The sequence below is a fragment of the Ambystoma mexicanum genome, chromosome 3p (genome assembly GCF_040938575.1).
Source record: "Ambystoma mexicanum isolate Mex_15411 chromosome 3p, UKY_AmexF1_1, whole genome shotgun sequence".
Lineage (NCBI taxonomy): Eukaryota > Metazoa > Chordata > Amphibia > Caudata > Ambystomatidae > Ambystoma > Ambystoma mexicanum.
In genome coordinates this window covers 118,232,258-118,248,446 of record NC_090925.1, presented here as the reverse complement: position 1 = coordinate 118,248,446, position 16,189 = coordinate 118,232,258, and the positions used below count along the sequence as shown (strand labels likewise).

Here is a 16,189-nt window from a genome sequence, read left to right as displayed (position 1 = left end):
GTGGTGATACAATACGTAGATGATCTATTGATTTGCAGTAAAACAGTGTAGGCAGGACTGTATTCAACTGATGACTATTTTAGCAGAAAAAGGATATAAGGTGGACAAGGAGAAGGTACAGTATTGTCAAGAAGAGGTGTTATATATAGGTCAGTTAATTTTGCATGAAGGAAATAAAGTGACACCTGAGAGAACTGAGGCAATCATGAAAACATCGAAGCAGAACACAGTGAGACAGATGCAACCGTTTCTGGGTTTATGCAATTAAAAACACATATACAAGGCCATTTCTGCAAGCATTAAAGAAGGCACAAGTTGGTAAAACAAAACTAGAATGGACCAAAGAAATGGAGGAAGGATTTGAGGAGCTAAAAAGAGCAATCTGTACAGCCCCAGTTTTAGGGATTCCCAATTATGGTGAGAAATTGTATTTGTTTTCACACATGAATGGTTCAGTAATGACAGCAGTGCTTACACAAAAGACAACATTGGGGTACAGGTTTAGCATACTACAGTGGGATTTTAGACCCAGCTATGAGAGGACACTTCCCTTGTGAACAGTCGTAGGCAGCTGCCGTATTTGCAGTTGAGAAGTCCACAAGTATTGGCATGAGCTGCTCTATGACCCTTTATGTAGAGCATGCTCAAGGGAACATTGTCATCCCAAAGAGGTTCAGTTTATGAGGTGATAATTTCTAACCCAATGATTACAATTCTTAGATGTAAAATAGTGAACCCAGCCACATTCATAGCTGAACTTGTAGAGGAAGGTGATCATGTGCATGACTGTGCCAATTATGTTGAATTTTATGATGATATACCCCGTGTGAAAGAGAATGCTTTGGTTGGAGAGGAGATTCTTTTTATTGATGGTTCTTCTAAAATGTATCTAACTAGTGGGGAAAGGAATTCAGGTGCTGCAGTAGTAAGACACAGATTAAATGGTGAATTTGAAGTAGTGGAGAGTGCCAGACTAAGGTCTCACTTTTCAGTGCAAGCAGCAGAATTAGTAGTGCTTATTGTCGCACTTGAGAAACATGAAGGACAGGAAGTGATGGTGTACAGTGACTCCGCCTATGTGACTTTAACCGTACTTGCAGGGTTGGCACGTTGGAAAAGGAGGGGCTATCTCCGCACAGACGGTTCTCCAGTGAAGCATGCATCCTTATTGGATAGGCTCATTAAGGTACTACAACTCGCAGTAGCCATAGCGGTCATAAAATGTGCAGCATATTCTAAACGAACAGACTTTATCTCTTGCGGGAACGAAGCCGCAGATTTAGAAGACAAAAAGGGTTGAATTTTCTCCCGAAATTTTGAGTTTTGAGGATATTAAAGAAAAGTCTGCTACAACCATGTTAGTGCAGGGGCGGTTTAATATGCTGTCAATAACCCAATTAATAGAGATTCAAGGAAGCGTTAAAGAACCACAGGAACAGCAAGAACTATGAAAATTAAGGGGATGTTCTTTATTCCCCATGGAAGCTTTATGGTGACAGGATAGCACTGGAAAGCTGGTGATGCCAGTAATTTTATTGAAGGTCGCAATTGAAAAGCTGCATTACCCCGCATGTAAATAGAGAAAGGCTTGCTGTCAATATTGCAGGAGATTGGTTCATTCCGAATTTGTTGGAACACGCACTATTTATGGTGAATTGCATTGTGTATCAAATGTTTACTGCTGGGCATACACTTAGAACAACTAGAGGAGTAATACCGTGACCAAATGGTCTGTTTCAGCATGTACATATTGACTATGTCGATATGCTGCGGACATGTAATGGGTATAGGTATCCATTAGTGGTGGTGTGCCCCTTCTCCAGGTGGATCGAAGCTGGTCCGTGTGCACACCCTGATGCCACTTGTGCAGCAAAGATTTTAGTATGCAAAGTTTTCCCGAGGTGGGGTGTGTGTGAAATGCTAAAATCCGACAATGGGCCACATTTTGTCAATGAGCTATTTGAACAAATGGGACTTTTATTAAGTATAAAGCACACATTCTCTTCTGTGTATCACCCACAAATTAACGGGCTATGTGAGAGACTAAACAGCCTCCTCAAAGAGAGGATCGCCAAGATAAAATTTACTTTAAAAAAGTGATGGCTGTATTGCCTACCCCAGGCCTTATATGCCCTTCAGAATCAGCCTGGGTCAAACCACCACCTCACCCTGCATAAGCAAGTAACAGGGCATTAAATGAGAACGTCCCTTACACCTCCATCTAGAATTAGGAGTGATGCCCAGAGTGTAGCCAAAACTCTAGGTGATGAGATGCATAATTATTTGACATTTTTGACTACCAGTATTTCTTTCATTTCAGATCAAGACAAGCATCAGGACGGTCTAGGAACACGGAGGAAGATAATTTGGTGACCAATCCAAGTGAACTTTTACCACCACCTAAGTTATATGTTGGGGACCTAGTTCTAATTAAGAACTTCACCCGGAATTGGAACAAGCCTTGCTTTAATGGCCCATTCTGTGTTGAAGAAATGTCCCCTTCAGCTGTTAAGGTTCAGGGAAGAAGAGTTTGGTTGCATCTAAATGGCGTGAATATTTATAAAGGCGAGGCCCTCCCGCCCACCGTTGCTGATCCAGAAGCAAGACAAGAAGAATTTCTGCATGTGCAGACCCGATCGATGACTAAGAAGAAGGACGATAAAACACTGAGTGATTAAGGCGTACTTTATTTGGACTGGAATTCAATAGACACTCCTTTTATATATTGTAGCAGAGAGTGCAAGGAATTGCAGAGAATTCCAAGAGTTTCAAAATGAACTTTTAGAACTATATATTGAAGCAGTGAATAATGCATCAGCCTAAATGTCCGTTTTTGATTAGAAATTGGAAAAGAGATCAACATCCAGACTCATTCCATGGAGAATATTTGTTTTAGGTGATAAAAATACATGATACCTGCAGATAGTGACGTTCATCGGCTTGTCGTTGCTGTCTTTGTGTTTATACTTCAGTGTTATCCGACTCTTGTAAGAAGAGATGTTAATATTCACACTTTTTTACAGGATCCTAAAAATGGTCCAGTGATAAGAAGGCTCCCTATTGCTATGATTGAACAAATTATACAGTTACAAAGGTAAAAGAAGCTCAATGATTGTATTAGAAATGATTATTTATTTATTTGTATAGCGCAAACCAGGCCCGGAGGCTACCGGGCGCATATCTTGAGAGCAATGGTTACATAGGTTGCAAATGGTGATTATATATTGAACAATAAATATAGCATAGACATAGGCATAGGTAAGTAGTACAACGATACATAGTTTGTCGAATAGTACATCAATACATAAGTTATTGCATCACGTTTTCAGAATGTAGCTTGGGCATTGGAAGTGACTAGCCAACATTTGGCTCTATGTTTGAAAAGGTTGAAGGAGGGGAGGTTTCTAATAGTCAAGGGGACAGTGTTCCACAATTTGGCTGCCAGGACTGGGAAGCTGGATCCACCAGCTGTTTGGAGATTGTATCTAGGTATCAGTAGGCTCTGGTTCAGGGTAGATCTAAGTGAGCGAACTGGGGTGTACAGCGTGAATCGTGAGGAGAGATAGGTGGGGCCAGGTTATTCATGCATTTGTAGGTTAGGGCAAGCGATTTTAGTGAGATCCTTTGGGTGACTGACAACCAATGAAGGTTCTTCCTGGTATCCGAAATGTGTGCAGATCTGGGGATGTTGAGGGCTGCCCTGATGGCGTTATTTTGTATGATCTGGAGCTTGTCTAGGTTACCCTGATTAGTGCCCTGGTACAATGCATTGCAGTAGTCCAGTTTGGACATGACCAGCGTCCTAGCAAGGGTAGTACAGTTGTGCGCGGAGAGAAAAGGGCGACATGCTGTGATCAGCTTGCAGGTATAGGCGGCGGCGGCCGCAACTGCATTTGTTTGTCTGTGAAGGGAGAGAGTGGAATCGAGGTAGATTCCAAGCGTTTTGGTATCTTTGGAGACTTTTATTAGATTTCCATCGATGTTAAAGGAACTGAACATAGGGTTCAGCATGTTTAGTCTTTGCTGAGTACCTAGAATGAGGAGCTCTGTCTTGTCATCATTGAGACAGAGCTCATGTTGGGGCATCCATGTTTGAATGACATGGTAAACATCATTTAGGGCTTTTGAATCTACTGTGTAATCACCCATGATAGGGATGAGTATCTGGGTGTCATCAGCATAATTTGTGTAGGTGACACCCAGATAGTCGAGCACATCAAATAAGGGTTTAGTAAATACATTATAGAGGGTAGGGGATACACACGATCCGTGGGGGACTCCGCAAGGGACTGGTGCAGGGTCAGCTGCGAAGGTGGGCGAGAATACCCTCATCTGTCTGTTATCCAGGAAGGATTGAATCCAGTTGTGGCCATGTCGGAGAAGTGAGCTGCAGTTTTCAGGTGGTGACAGAGGATTTTGTGATTAACCAGATCAAAGGCAGCAGATAAGTCTAATAGTAGTTACAGGGCTAGTTTACCTTTGTCTTTGAGATCCTCAATTTGGGTTTTGAGATCGAGGAGGGCTGTCTCCGTACCGTGCTTCGGTCTGAAGCCGGATTGTCTCGTGCCTAGTAGGTTGTTTGATTCCAGATAGTTCTGTATCTGAAGATAGGCTGCTCTATCTAAGATTTTTAGCAGAAATGGGACCGTTGTGATGGGCCTGTAATTGGTTGGAACCTCCGGGTCTAAGGTGTTTTTTTTTAGGAGAGGAATAACCCAAGCATCTTTCAGGTTATTAGGGACCACTCCTGATTGAAAGGAGGCGTTGATAAAAGTGGTGATAAAAGGAGCGAGGTCATGAGCCGACTCCTTAATGATCGGGGCTGGACAAGCGTCCCTTTGGCAGTTGGAAGGTTTTAAGTTGCAGATGATTTTTTCAACCTCCAGAACGGTGAGCGGTGTGAAGCTGAACGGCACCGTGGAGTCAGGGGTAGTTATTTTAGGTGGCCTGGTATTGCTGAATATAGGGGTCTGGAGGGTATTTTGTTTGGCGTTGATTTTGGATTGCAAGGTGGATATTTTGTTAAGAAGGGCATTTTGTATATTGTTGCACCAGGTGCTGTCCTTGGTGCACGTGTCCGGGGCAGATGAGGGAGATTCTAACTCTTTGAGGATTTTGAATAATTCTCTAGTGTTCGATCCTGCCTGGGATATTCGTGAATTGTAAGTCTCCTTTTTGGCTTGTAATATGGCCTCTTTGTAATTAAGAGAGGTGATTAGAAGGGAGGCTTTATTAGCTGCGCTGGGGTGACTTTTCCAGAGGACTTCAGCCTTGCGCTTTTCTTTGCGCAGAGCGTTGAGCTGCAGGGTGAACCAAGAGTTCAGGTGGGACTGTTGTTTGGCTTTGCGGATCTTTAGTGGAGCTATGCTCTCAATGGCATTGGTCATTAGGCTGTTAAGTATCTACTAAGACAGTGGGGTCCTTATCCTTGTGCTGTGCAGCAAGAGTGTTCAAGCAAGGGAGGATAAGAGGAAGCAGTTTCTCCCTGGTGATATCTTTTTTATTTCTGGTAGGTATAGCGGGGGCTATGGTAGGTGTGGGTTGGGGGTTGGTGGCTGGCAGGAGGAAGGTAATAACATGATGGTCGGACCAGGCGCAGGCATTGTTAGAAATGACATTGGTGTTACAGTTAAGGCCGGCTAGCCAGTCGAGTGTTCTACCTTTGATGTGTGTAGGATCACGAATGCGCTGCTGGAAAGCTAGGTTGGAAAGGGTGGTGTCTACTTTAGCGGCCATGTGGTCCTTGGGTTCTGAGAGGCCTAGGTTGAGGTCGCCTAGTAGCAGTATCTGAGAGTTGGGCTTAGTGTTAGTCGACAGGGTTGATGCAACATCATCAATGAATGAGCCCAGTGGGCCTGGAGGTCTGTATATAAGGTGGAGTGTTGCTGTGTTGGTAGGAGAGAGCGATAGTTTCACTGAGAGAGATTCTGCAGAACTAAGTTGTGTGTGGGGAGCAGCTCTCATAACGATTTTGTCGCTGTGTATGAAAGCGACTCCTCCTCCTTTCGACAAGTTGAAATGGCGGTCGTTTCTAATAATGGTTTAACCCTTGGGTAGGGATAGAGCGAGGAGTGGGCCAGAGGCATCATGTAACCAGGTTTCGGTAATAACTAGAAAGTCAAGGTTCTGGACAGTGATGAGGTCTGCGATGTCAAGGGCGTGAGCCGTGAGGGATCTTGCATTGATAAGGGCTCCCTTTAGTGCTGAGATGGGTGAGGTGGAGAGTGGAGGACTAGGTGTTGCGGTTGAGTTGGGCAGTGGAAGGTCAGAGCGATTGCGCAGAATACAAGGTGGTCTGGGCAGTCTAGTTCTAAGTCTGCTATTCCTTTGTTCTAGAGTACATGGGATGTTTGGAGTGGGTTTGGTAGCAAAGTGCTTGAGCCAAAGAGCTGGGTCTTTGAGGTAGGGATTCGATGGAGGGTCGGGATGGTAGAGCATGGTTGAAGGGAGAATATGGAAGTTCTTAGTGTTGCTTGCACGGCAGCTTGCACGGCAGCTGGCAGCAGTGCAAGCTCATAGTCCTAAAAGGACTGTGAATATAAGGTCAATGCTGACACAAGTTCTTAGCTGCATGTCGCAGCTTGTATTTCTCTACGGACTGGGGATGTAATTAAACATGTTCAGGACAAAGGGTATAAGGAGGTTAGGTGGCGCGACTAGGCAGCCAACAGAAGTATAACTCAGGTCAATAGACACAGTACAAGGACGTCTAGATTCGGAATGGCACAATTAGGCAGCCAACAACAGTGCAAATCAGGTCAATAGGCACGGTACAGGGACATCTAGATTCGAAATGGCACAATTAGGCAGCCAATAGCAGTGCAGATCAGGTCAATAGGCACAGTACAGGGACATCTAGATTCGAAATGGCACAATTAGGCAACCAACAGCAGTGCAAATCAGGTCATTAATGAAGATGATAAGATTATAGAAAGAAAACGAGTTCAGCAAGCAGTAGGATGGCACGGAAAATGGTTGTTCAGATTTCTATGCATAATGTATATTTGCATGATTGTACTTGTTATCTTTTTGTTCCTTATCTTTCACAGTCTCTATGATCTTAATGTTTCTACTGAAGAAAGAGCTCCTATGATTCTCCCCACTATGGAAATGAATGATGTCAGTTTTCTTGATCTCTATACATATATTGGGAGACATAAAAGAGATGTAGAGGAAGATAATGAAGGGATAAATACTTATCTAGATAATTCAGCTCACCTGGGGAATACCATGTGGTATCAACATATGAAAAAGGTAGGGGAAAGGGCATCTGACGAGAGTTGCTATGTCTGCTCTCTCATCCCCTATGTCATGAATACAGTAAGCACTTTCATTTCGAAGAAGGTATCAGCACATGATGCGAAATGTCTCTGCCATCTTGTAGCATGTACTACTCGAAGACAGTTTCAAGGAAGTTGGGTGACTTTGCGATGGAGATCACAATGGTCATTTCAATACCAGGATGACTATATAAAGACCACACAATGGAGAATGAGCATGGATGGAAAAGCAACATGCTTGTATATCCTGCTGCAGGACAGAATGAGTTGATCATTGAAGAAATGAAGAAGGTGAATTCTCCTGATGTGACGGAAATGGCAGGACCACCAGGAGGTTGGGAACACACTAAAATGTTGATCTATGTACGAGTGCATAACAAGAAGGGATGGGAATAAGGCATGGTGTCCTGTGCAGCTCATCTGCTGAAGACAGACTACGTACAAGAACTTCAGAAAGTGAATGATGGATGCTTTATGTCATGGGCCAAGCACTCTAAATTGTTGACATGGGTAGAAGATGAAGCAATCCCCATAGTTGTAGTCCCAATGGTTAATGCACCATTATGTTTCAAAACCATGGAAAGAACCATGTGGAATATAACAAAGAATGCAAAGCCACAATTGCCGTTCCTGGGATGAGAGAAGGGACAGCCATCCTTATGGATCGATATTGGGCTTGTGGATCCAGAGCCTATAAGAAGTTGCCCAAGCATTGGGGCAGCGTGTGTTCCCTGGTGCTCATCCATGTTCCAGCATTAGTGATTCCTCAGAGTGATCTAAACATTGGTGAATTTCCAAAAGTGGATGACCATTTGAGAACAAGAAGATTGCTTGAACTCCTCTGTTGGACAAAAAGAGAAAATAATTTCTCAGCCAAGTTGATAACAGCATATGATACCATTCCTGAGGAGCACAAGCTGTTCAGCAAGACAGCTATACTTATGCCTAGAATCCAAACAGTGGCGAATGCCAAAAGGTTGCAAATCACCAGATGGGGGTGTTTGCAGACAATCAATGCTACCATAAAGGGATTCGGCGCCATCAAAAAAGAGTTGAGGGCCATACGACTGATGACCCTCCAGAATACATATGTCCTTGATATGATCACAGCGATGGAAGCAGGAGTTTGCGCCAAAATCGGGCCTTAAGTTTGCACATTTATACTTTCTCATGATGACCAGAATGGAACCTTAACAGAGGCCATCATGTTGTTGACAGACCTGCATGTCAAGATGGAAGACTTTGAAGATGACAGTTGGTTTGTTTCTTTGTTTTCATGGATTCCACAGTGATTGGCGAATATATTCAAGGTTCTTGGAGTAATACTGGTGCTAGTAATGTTTGGATTATGAGTAGTCAGAATGGTGATTGCCCAATGCAAGAAAACAACAAAGAAGGTGGTAGGGATGAAGATCATGATTGATGTCAAACCTGAACCGAATGCAAGGGAGCTGACTGATGATGCTGTTAGAGGTTACATAGAGGCTAGCATCGTAGCACCTGGAGGAATCAAGTTTCTGTATCCAGAGAATCATAAGAAGTATGTGGGACGATGGGTCTATTGTACCCCGAATGGACAATGTAACTACATGACCTAGAGTGTAGATGAACATGTCAAAACAGCAGGCACCCTGACGGCAGTGATGAAGATATGGACATCCAAGAAACATTTCTTCAAGAGAAAGTAACAGGACTCGACCAGAGGGGGGAATGTAGACGAGCAGCTGCATGCCTCTGCAGGAAACCCTGCGCCCTACCTCCCATATGAAGAGAATGTATGGATACTAAAGATACTAATGACGAAGTGAAGAATTGCGTGAACTCTCAAATATAAAGGAAAAAGATTACACATGCACAAAGTGCTGCAGAAAACTAACCGTTCAATAAATGTACAGGTGCTCAAACGCAAGGTAGACTAAGTCATAATACATGCTGGCTATACGTAGTGGGTAGAACGCAGGCGAAGCTGCCATTGTATAGAAGTTGGACATCCGTATCATGAATTTAGTAAGCTAGGACCCAAGAAGCAGGAAGGGAAAGCAGAAATAATAAGCAGAATTGTGGAGCTGCAAGACAAGGCTGTCTAGCCTGGAGTCAAGACTGAAGCAGCCAAGGTCAGCTATCTATTCTGGAAATGAACTAACGTGCAAAGGATGAATCATCCCTTGTTAAGGTACAAAGAAAGAATACCAAGAGTGCCAAGTTTAATTCATTTAAACCATTGAAAAGCTTCAAAATGGACCAAATCGGGGTCTCCTGTCACGTGAGTCAAAGATGAAAATAGAGTACTCCCATGTATTCCATGAGACAAGGATATTGTGCAAGGCCAAGTTCAAAGACAATCTTCATGGCAGAAGGCATGGGTGATGAGAGATACTAGGCTACTTGGGTAGGGAGGTAGCGTCATGCCCCATTCCCTTGCACCTGGGTCTGGGTCTGGGCTTATGTGCTGCTAAGTAAACTGAATGTTCCAGACCTGGCACAAGCGTGCCAACCAATTGTAGTAGTCCACATAACACAAGACCTTATAGTTTGAAAACCAATGAGAAACTCTGTATCTAATGTTTCTGAAGATTACATTTTTTAGAGGTAGGCATTTGTTGTCCACCTGATAGTAGGCAGCCAAACACAATCCTAGTTCCTATAGAAAGTATACTTAGAGGTTCCCCTTAGCCAATCCCGACTTTTGATGGGTTTTTCAGTATTGCCACGTAGTATGATGTCACCTCTGACGTACTTGTAAAGTAAAAGCCATGATTTGTGTGAAAATCGCTGAGAGAAACTGAGCATACGTCCATTGATATTCGTTGAAACTCCCTTTAGATAATTGTTAATAAAACAGTACTGTGCCATCTTCCTGAGTTGGTTTGATTATTTGGACTCACAATTAATCTGTGTGATCCCATCCATTACATATGCACATTCCTGAAGGTCCCTGAGCTCAGAAAGATACATCTGAGGAGGTGAACCCGGTTGTGGGACTTCTTAGAGATGTCTGTGATGTGAGGAGAGAAGGAGAGGGTGGAATTGTCATGATGCCTACCCCCGGGGACCCAGACCAAATCCAGCAACCCCGGAGGCAGGCATCAAGTTATTCCAAGCAAGCCCAACAACCCCTGCTAGGGGCTATTTGGGTGCAGTCCTGGCGTCTATGGCGCCAGGCTCATATGGAGAGTCAGTCCTGGCGCCATAGGCGCCAGGCTCATAGATTAAAACTTACCTGATGCAGACCATGCTGCAAACTTACCTGATGCAGACCATGCTGCAAGAGCTCCAAGCCAAAAGAGGCTTGGAAGGGACTACTTTACCTAGGGACTATTTTTTACTCGGGTGGGGCTGGGGAGGAATACTTACCTGGGACTACTTTGGAGGCTATTTAAACCACGCTTGAAGAGCAGCACACGCTTCGCGTTATTCTGCATCCTGCAGCGTAACGCTCACCGTGCCTGCAAGTCTGCATCCAGTCTTCTGCCACGCCCTCCTCTAGTCTGGAGCTTCTAGAAAAAGGGAGAAAGAAGGAGAAAAGGTTAGAACAAGAGCAATACCTTTGATCCTTACCTTAATTCCTGATCCATCGCGCCTTCGAGCTGGAAGAAAGAAGTTATTTTATGCGCGTCGTCTCGCCTGCTGCAGTGCCGCGCTGAACTCACCGGCCTTTGCAGAATCTTCACATTCCACTGCATCCTTCTGCATGTTCCCGCCGCACTCCAGCACCTAAGGGGAAGACAAGAACAGCAAGGTGAGCCAAGGGAATACACAGAGGCAATATGGTTACCCCCCATAGACTTACCTGATTTTACCACCGGGGGTACTATTCCTTTTCACGGGTCGGCGCTGCTTCCACTGCATCCTCGCCGAACCCGGCCCCTAAGGGGAAACAAAAGGACAGCAAGGTGAAACAAAGGGACAAACAAGGGGAAACCTCCTCACCACAATAGACTTACCTGATTTTACCGCCGGAGGCATTATTCCCCAAGACTTCGTACTTTCTCTCAGCGCCTGAATAAGGGAGAAAGCAACAGGTTACATATTGACATTATTTTATCGAACTGTGTTGGATAATACAAATCATTACCTGAATATTACCGGTTGCCACGAGGAACTCTTCGCTAGGGTCAAGCTGCAACCTGCAAGGAATTGGACAGAAGTGAAAGTGAGACATTTGAACTCTTACGAACTACATACTTAGGGCGTTTGCCGGGAATCTCAGAGTCAATATTGTTCTGGAACTCACCAATTCCTTCGAGCCAGTGAAGCAACTGGTTATCTACGCGCCCCTGCGCTCAATGCAGGATGGAGAGCTCATCTTTCCAAACCATCAGGTGAGACTATAAGAGGGGACATCAAAGGTGATCAGTGGGGAGAACAGCGGGAGTGGGGGGGGGTTAACGCTCAACTCTACGGGTGGTTAATTCCCTTTCTCCATTTGCAGAAGAATATTCCTACGGGCCAAGCAAACGAAGCTAGGTGGGCCAGTCCGTCATCTCGGCACTATGCGTCACATTGGTGGAGACCGCAGCTGTCCAGTTTAGATCGACGACCCTGTGGGAGCCAGGTGAGCGTAAAAGGAATCGAAGATGACACCAAGATATTTTGCCTTGCTGGAGGTGCAGGTAGAAGGCCCAAGGAGGGCGGCAAGAGTGAAAAAGGGAAAGCAGGAGCAGGTGTCCCAATGAGAAGGATCTCAGTCTTACTGGCATTCAGGCAGAGATCGTTAGAGACACACCATTCCTATATCGCAGATAGATGATCAGGAATGAGCGAGAGAAGATAGGTGGCTGAGGGGAGCTTGAAGGAGAGCCGAGTATCATCCACATAACACAGAAAATTAGGAGATAAGCTAGAGATGAGATGGGTCAGAGGTGCCAAGTAAACGTTGAAGAGCCAGGGTGAGAGCTTAGAGCCCTGCAGAACTCCACATGTGGAGAGAGAGGTGATGGAGAAAAAAGGTCCCCAGTTGGACCTGGGAGGGTCGATCGGAGAGGAAGTAGGTCAACCAGGCTAGGGCCTAATCTGTGATGCCCAGGTTGTCACAGAGATGATTTATCAGGATGGCGTGGTTGACTGCGTCGAAAGCAGAGGAAAGAACAAGGAGGATGAAGACCGGAGGCAGGCTAGAGTTGGGATTTGAGGGCAGGTCTTCACAGGTGTTTAGTGAGAAGTTTCAGTTTTTCTGGCTGCTCAGAAGCCAGACTGATGGTCATGGAGACAACCAACATATTTGGTATGGAGAGTAAGCTGTGAGATGGCCAGCTTTTCCACGAAAAGAATGATAGAGATCAGGCAATAGTTTGCTTGAGAGGAAGGATCGGGAGAAGGCTTTTTTGGGAGGGTGAGTACAAGGTTGTGCTTTAGAGGGAGGGGAAAGTCCCTGTGGCAAAAGAGCGATTTCAGAATTGGCCAAGGCTGGGTAATGCTGTTGGTGTGGTCCTTAATGGCTCTGGAGGAGCAGGGGAGCACTTGCTTGGATGATACTTTCATAGATTAGACTTGTCTAGAGACATTGTCAGGAGTGAGAACATGGGAAAGAGGAGAACAGAGAAGGAGAGGAAGAGAAGGCCGGAGAGGGGCCGAGAGAGGAAGAGGAGAGAGAGGACAGGATGTCCTGAGATTAAGTAAGAAGCCAGTGATGTGCAGAGGGCCTGAGAGGCAACAGGAGAGGTGTAGACAGCAGCAGGATTGGCCAGCACCTTACAGATTTTGAAGAGAGTGCTCCTGATGCCCTCTACTTCCTTGCGGCCACCCTGCACTTGCGTTCAAGGGTGGCGAGGTCGGAGTCATACCAAGAGTTGCACTTGGAGGTGGGCTTAAAATGGACCCTCATGAAAGGAGCAAGGACATCAAGAGTGTTAGTGGTTGAGAGGTGCAGGTTAGAGAGGGCTGTGTCAAAGTGTAAGCCAGTCACAGGCATAGGAGGAGGAGTGAATCTGGCCACAGGGTAGAATAGAAAGATAAAGAGAGTCGCAGAGATTGGGAAAGAGCCCCGAGGTTAGAAGCTGGATGTTGACTTCTCCAAGGAGGAGAACTTGAGAGGTAGATGCAAGGAGAGGAGGAGAGGTCGGTCAACTTAGAGAAGAAGAGGGAAACCTGGCCAGGTGGCTTGTAAATGGTGGCCATAGTAAGACAGAGACCACGTGAGATAGAGATCCTGCAGACCAGGCACTCAAAGGAGGAGTAGGCCTGTGTAGGAATGACAGGAGCAGGGATCCACTCCGGAAATGGCTGGACCCCTTTTGCAATGGCACAGACGACCATAAGAAACAGTGTGTGGAATGATGCCCAGAGCATTGCCAGTGGTTCAGATTCATTCAAAACCTTCCACCCATCCTTTTATCGGTTGTAGTTTGTCTCCCTATGTGAGAGATGGTATGCCCAGACGTGGGTCCCTTGCTCGCTGTGCCATAGGGAACCAAGTCGCACCTCACTGGGGAGGCCCAACAAGGCCAAAACATGTCTAGGGTTGCTTGTGTTTCCATGCAGAGGGGACCTGGCCTAGCAGTTCGGGCTGGACTGCTGCATTGGTGACAGTACCTGATTGATTTGCATATGGCTGGTCCCCTTTTGCAATGGCACAGACAGTATAAAGAAAAGGGGTGTGCAAAGTTGCCCAGAGCATTGCCAGTCGTTCAGATTCATTCAACACCTTCCACCCATCACTTTTCTGGTTGTACTTTGCCTTATGGCCCAGTAGTGCCAGTCTCATCTCCTTGGCTTATCCCTATCTCAGCTTGTAGTGATGAGAATCAGGAAAGCCTCAGGGTCCATCTGTGGTGCATTGGAATCTGATGCATTCTGCCAGAAAAAAATGCCAGCATCAGGTGTTATGATATGATATGGCATTTATAAAGTGCCTGTACACAAGTGTTTCAAGGCGCGATGAGCCAAGGGAGGGGGACCAGAGGGAAGACAAAGACAGGGATCTTACTAGGCCAGGTGATATTGAGATTGCGGAAGTGCATGGAAGGGGGGAAAGGGAAATGTGCGGGGGGTTCAGCGGTGAGGGGACAGTGCAATACATAGGATCAACAGTAAAATAAAAAAATAAATACATAAAAAAAATAAGCGAACAAAAAGTGCTGCCAGCTAGTGGCATGTGCAGGGGTAAGTGTAGATATCGAGTGTCAAGAGCTGGTAGAGGACTGTAGGGATACAGAAACAGCCCCCAAGTGCAGATGTTGCCCGGGAGTTCAGGTGTGCAGCTGGCAGGGGAAGGGGCCTGGGCCCGAGATCACAGGGTAACCAGGTGACCAGTGCGGTTTCAGTCAGGAGTTCAGCAGGGGAGAGGAGGAGAGAAAGCAGGAGCAAAGAGGAAGGTCTTGAGGTTCTTCCGGAGCCAGAGATGTTTCTCCTCAAGTTTCAGAGAGGCAGGGCAGCTGTTCCAGAGGGAGGCCCCAGCCAAAGGTAGAGATCTACCACCAACTCCTTGCTTGGAGAAGCGACTGACCCTGAGGGAGTTGGAGGCGGATGAGTGAAAAGCTTGAGAAGGAAGATATTTAGGAAGAGAGAGTTGAAGGTATTGAGGCCCCAGACCCCAGAAGACCTTGTGGACAATGCAGAGGGTTTTGAACTTGATGCTCGCATCCACTGGGAGCCAATGCAGAGATTTCAGTCCGGGAAAGATACGATCCCATGGCTTGAGGCCAAGGACTATGGATGAGTTGAAGAGGGAGGAGAGTAGAAGTAGGCAGATTTAGAAAGAGGCTGTTGAAATAGTCCAGCCTAGAGAGATCTAGAGCTCTGGATACAGTGAGCTTCTGGGGGAAGGAGAGGAAAGGAAGAATACCTCTGAGATGGTGCAGCTGGTTGTGTGACCTCTTAGAGATGTCAGAGATGTGAGGAAAGAAGAAGAGTGTGGAGTCGAAAATGACCCCAAGTTTTTTAATCTCCAGGCTGGTATTTAGCATCATCCACCCCACCTTTGAGTCACTCCAGTGATGCACTCCTGGCATATCCTCACAGATTTGGCTTTATGGTCGCAGTAGGATCTCATTTGTTTAAAACCTTTAAGCAAACTTTTTGAATTCTTATTTCCATTTTTTGTACCAAGAGCCACATGCTTTAAAAAGTGTAGAGGTAGTTTGTGATTATATGACAAAGGTTTCTAAAACTTCAAAATACCTCTAAGAATTACGGCATTGCATCAAGAGGTGGATGGTTGTAGTATCTGTGAAGTTTCATGCAGTGGGTGAGATCTCCTGCTGTGGAATATTTTGACTGGTGGTGATCAGTATCTAATGTCAATTGAGACTAGGCAGATTTTCAATCAGCTCATGGTGGTGTTCAACTTGCCTTAGTATACAGCATTCCAAATCCCCTCTGCATTCTGCAATTGTTTGCACTGTGTAGATCACATTATGTGCAGTAGTTCTTGCCTTCCCCACACCATTTAAGCAACACTATACAAAACAAAACCAAATGCAAACCAGCATAGATAAAACATTGTTTTTTTACCACTTACACATTTGTGGTGCTTGCGAGTGTATGTGTTTTGGTCTAGATATAAACATTTCCATCAGTCTAAATACTTAGTTATGATGGCACACATTTAGTTCAAATCACATGCTTTGTTGAATTGAATTTAGACCTACCCTTCCACGCTCAGGCCAAGTGCTGAAGAAACGTGTGTGTTGTTCGGAAAGCTCAAGCAAGTAGAGATGGTGTTTCTAGGGTAGTAATAAAGGAATCCTAGGCACATCTCTTCCATGGTACTGAGGCCACCCTGCAGCAGAAGAGAAAATGTCAAAGCGAGTTATCATGGTGCAGGTGGCGAGTTGGCATGGTGCAGGTGGCAAGTTTGCATGGTGCAGGTGGCGAGTTAGCATGGTGCAGGTGGTGAGTTAGCATGGTGCAGATGGAGAGTTGGCATGGTGCAGGTGTTATAATGTCTTAACCTCAATGTGATTAAATCC

The 16,189-nt window shown here is 45.4% G+C and overlaps 1 protein-coding gene across 1 annotated transcript in view; it reads right to left on the bottom strand.

Annotated features, from left to right (window-relative positions):
- Positions 1-16,189, bottom strand: part of LOC138580141 (putative DBH-like monooxygenase protein 2) — a 460,802-nt gene that overhangs the window by 51,437 nt on the left and 393,176 nt on the right. The window contains exon 11 of the mRNA XM_069650458.1: positions 15,869-15,999. Within this exon, the coding sequence (XP_069506559.1) occupies positions 15,869-15,999 (131 nt within the window). The remainder of the gene's footprint in view (positions 1-15,868; positions 16,000-16,189) is intronic.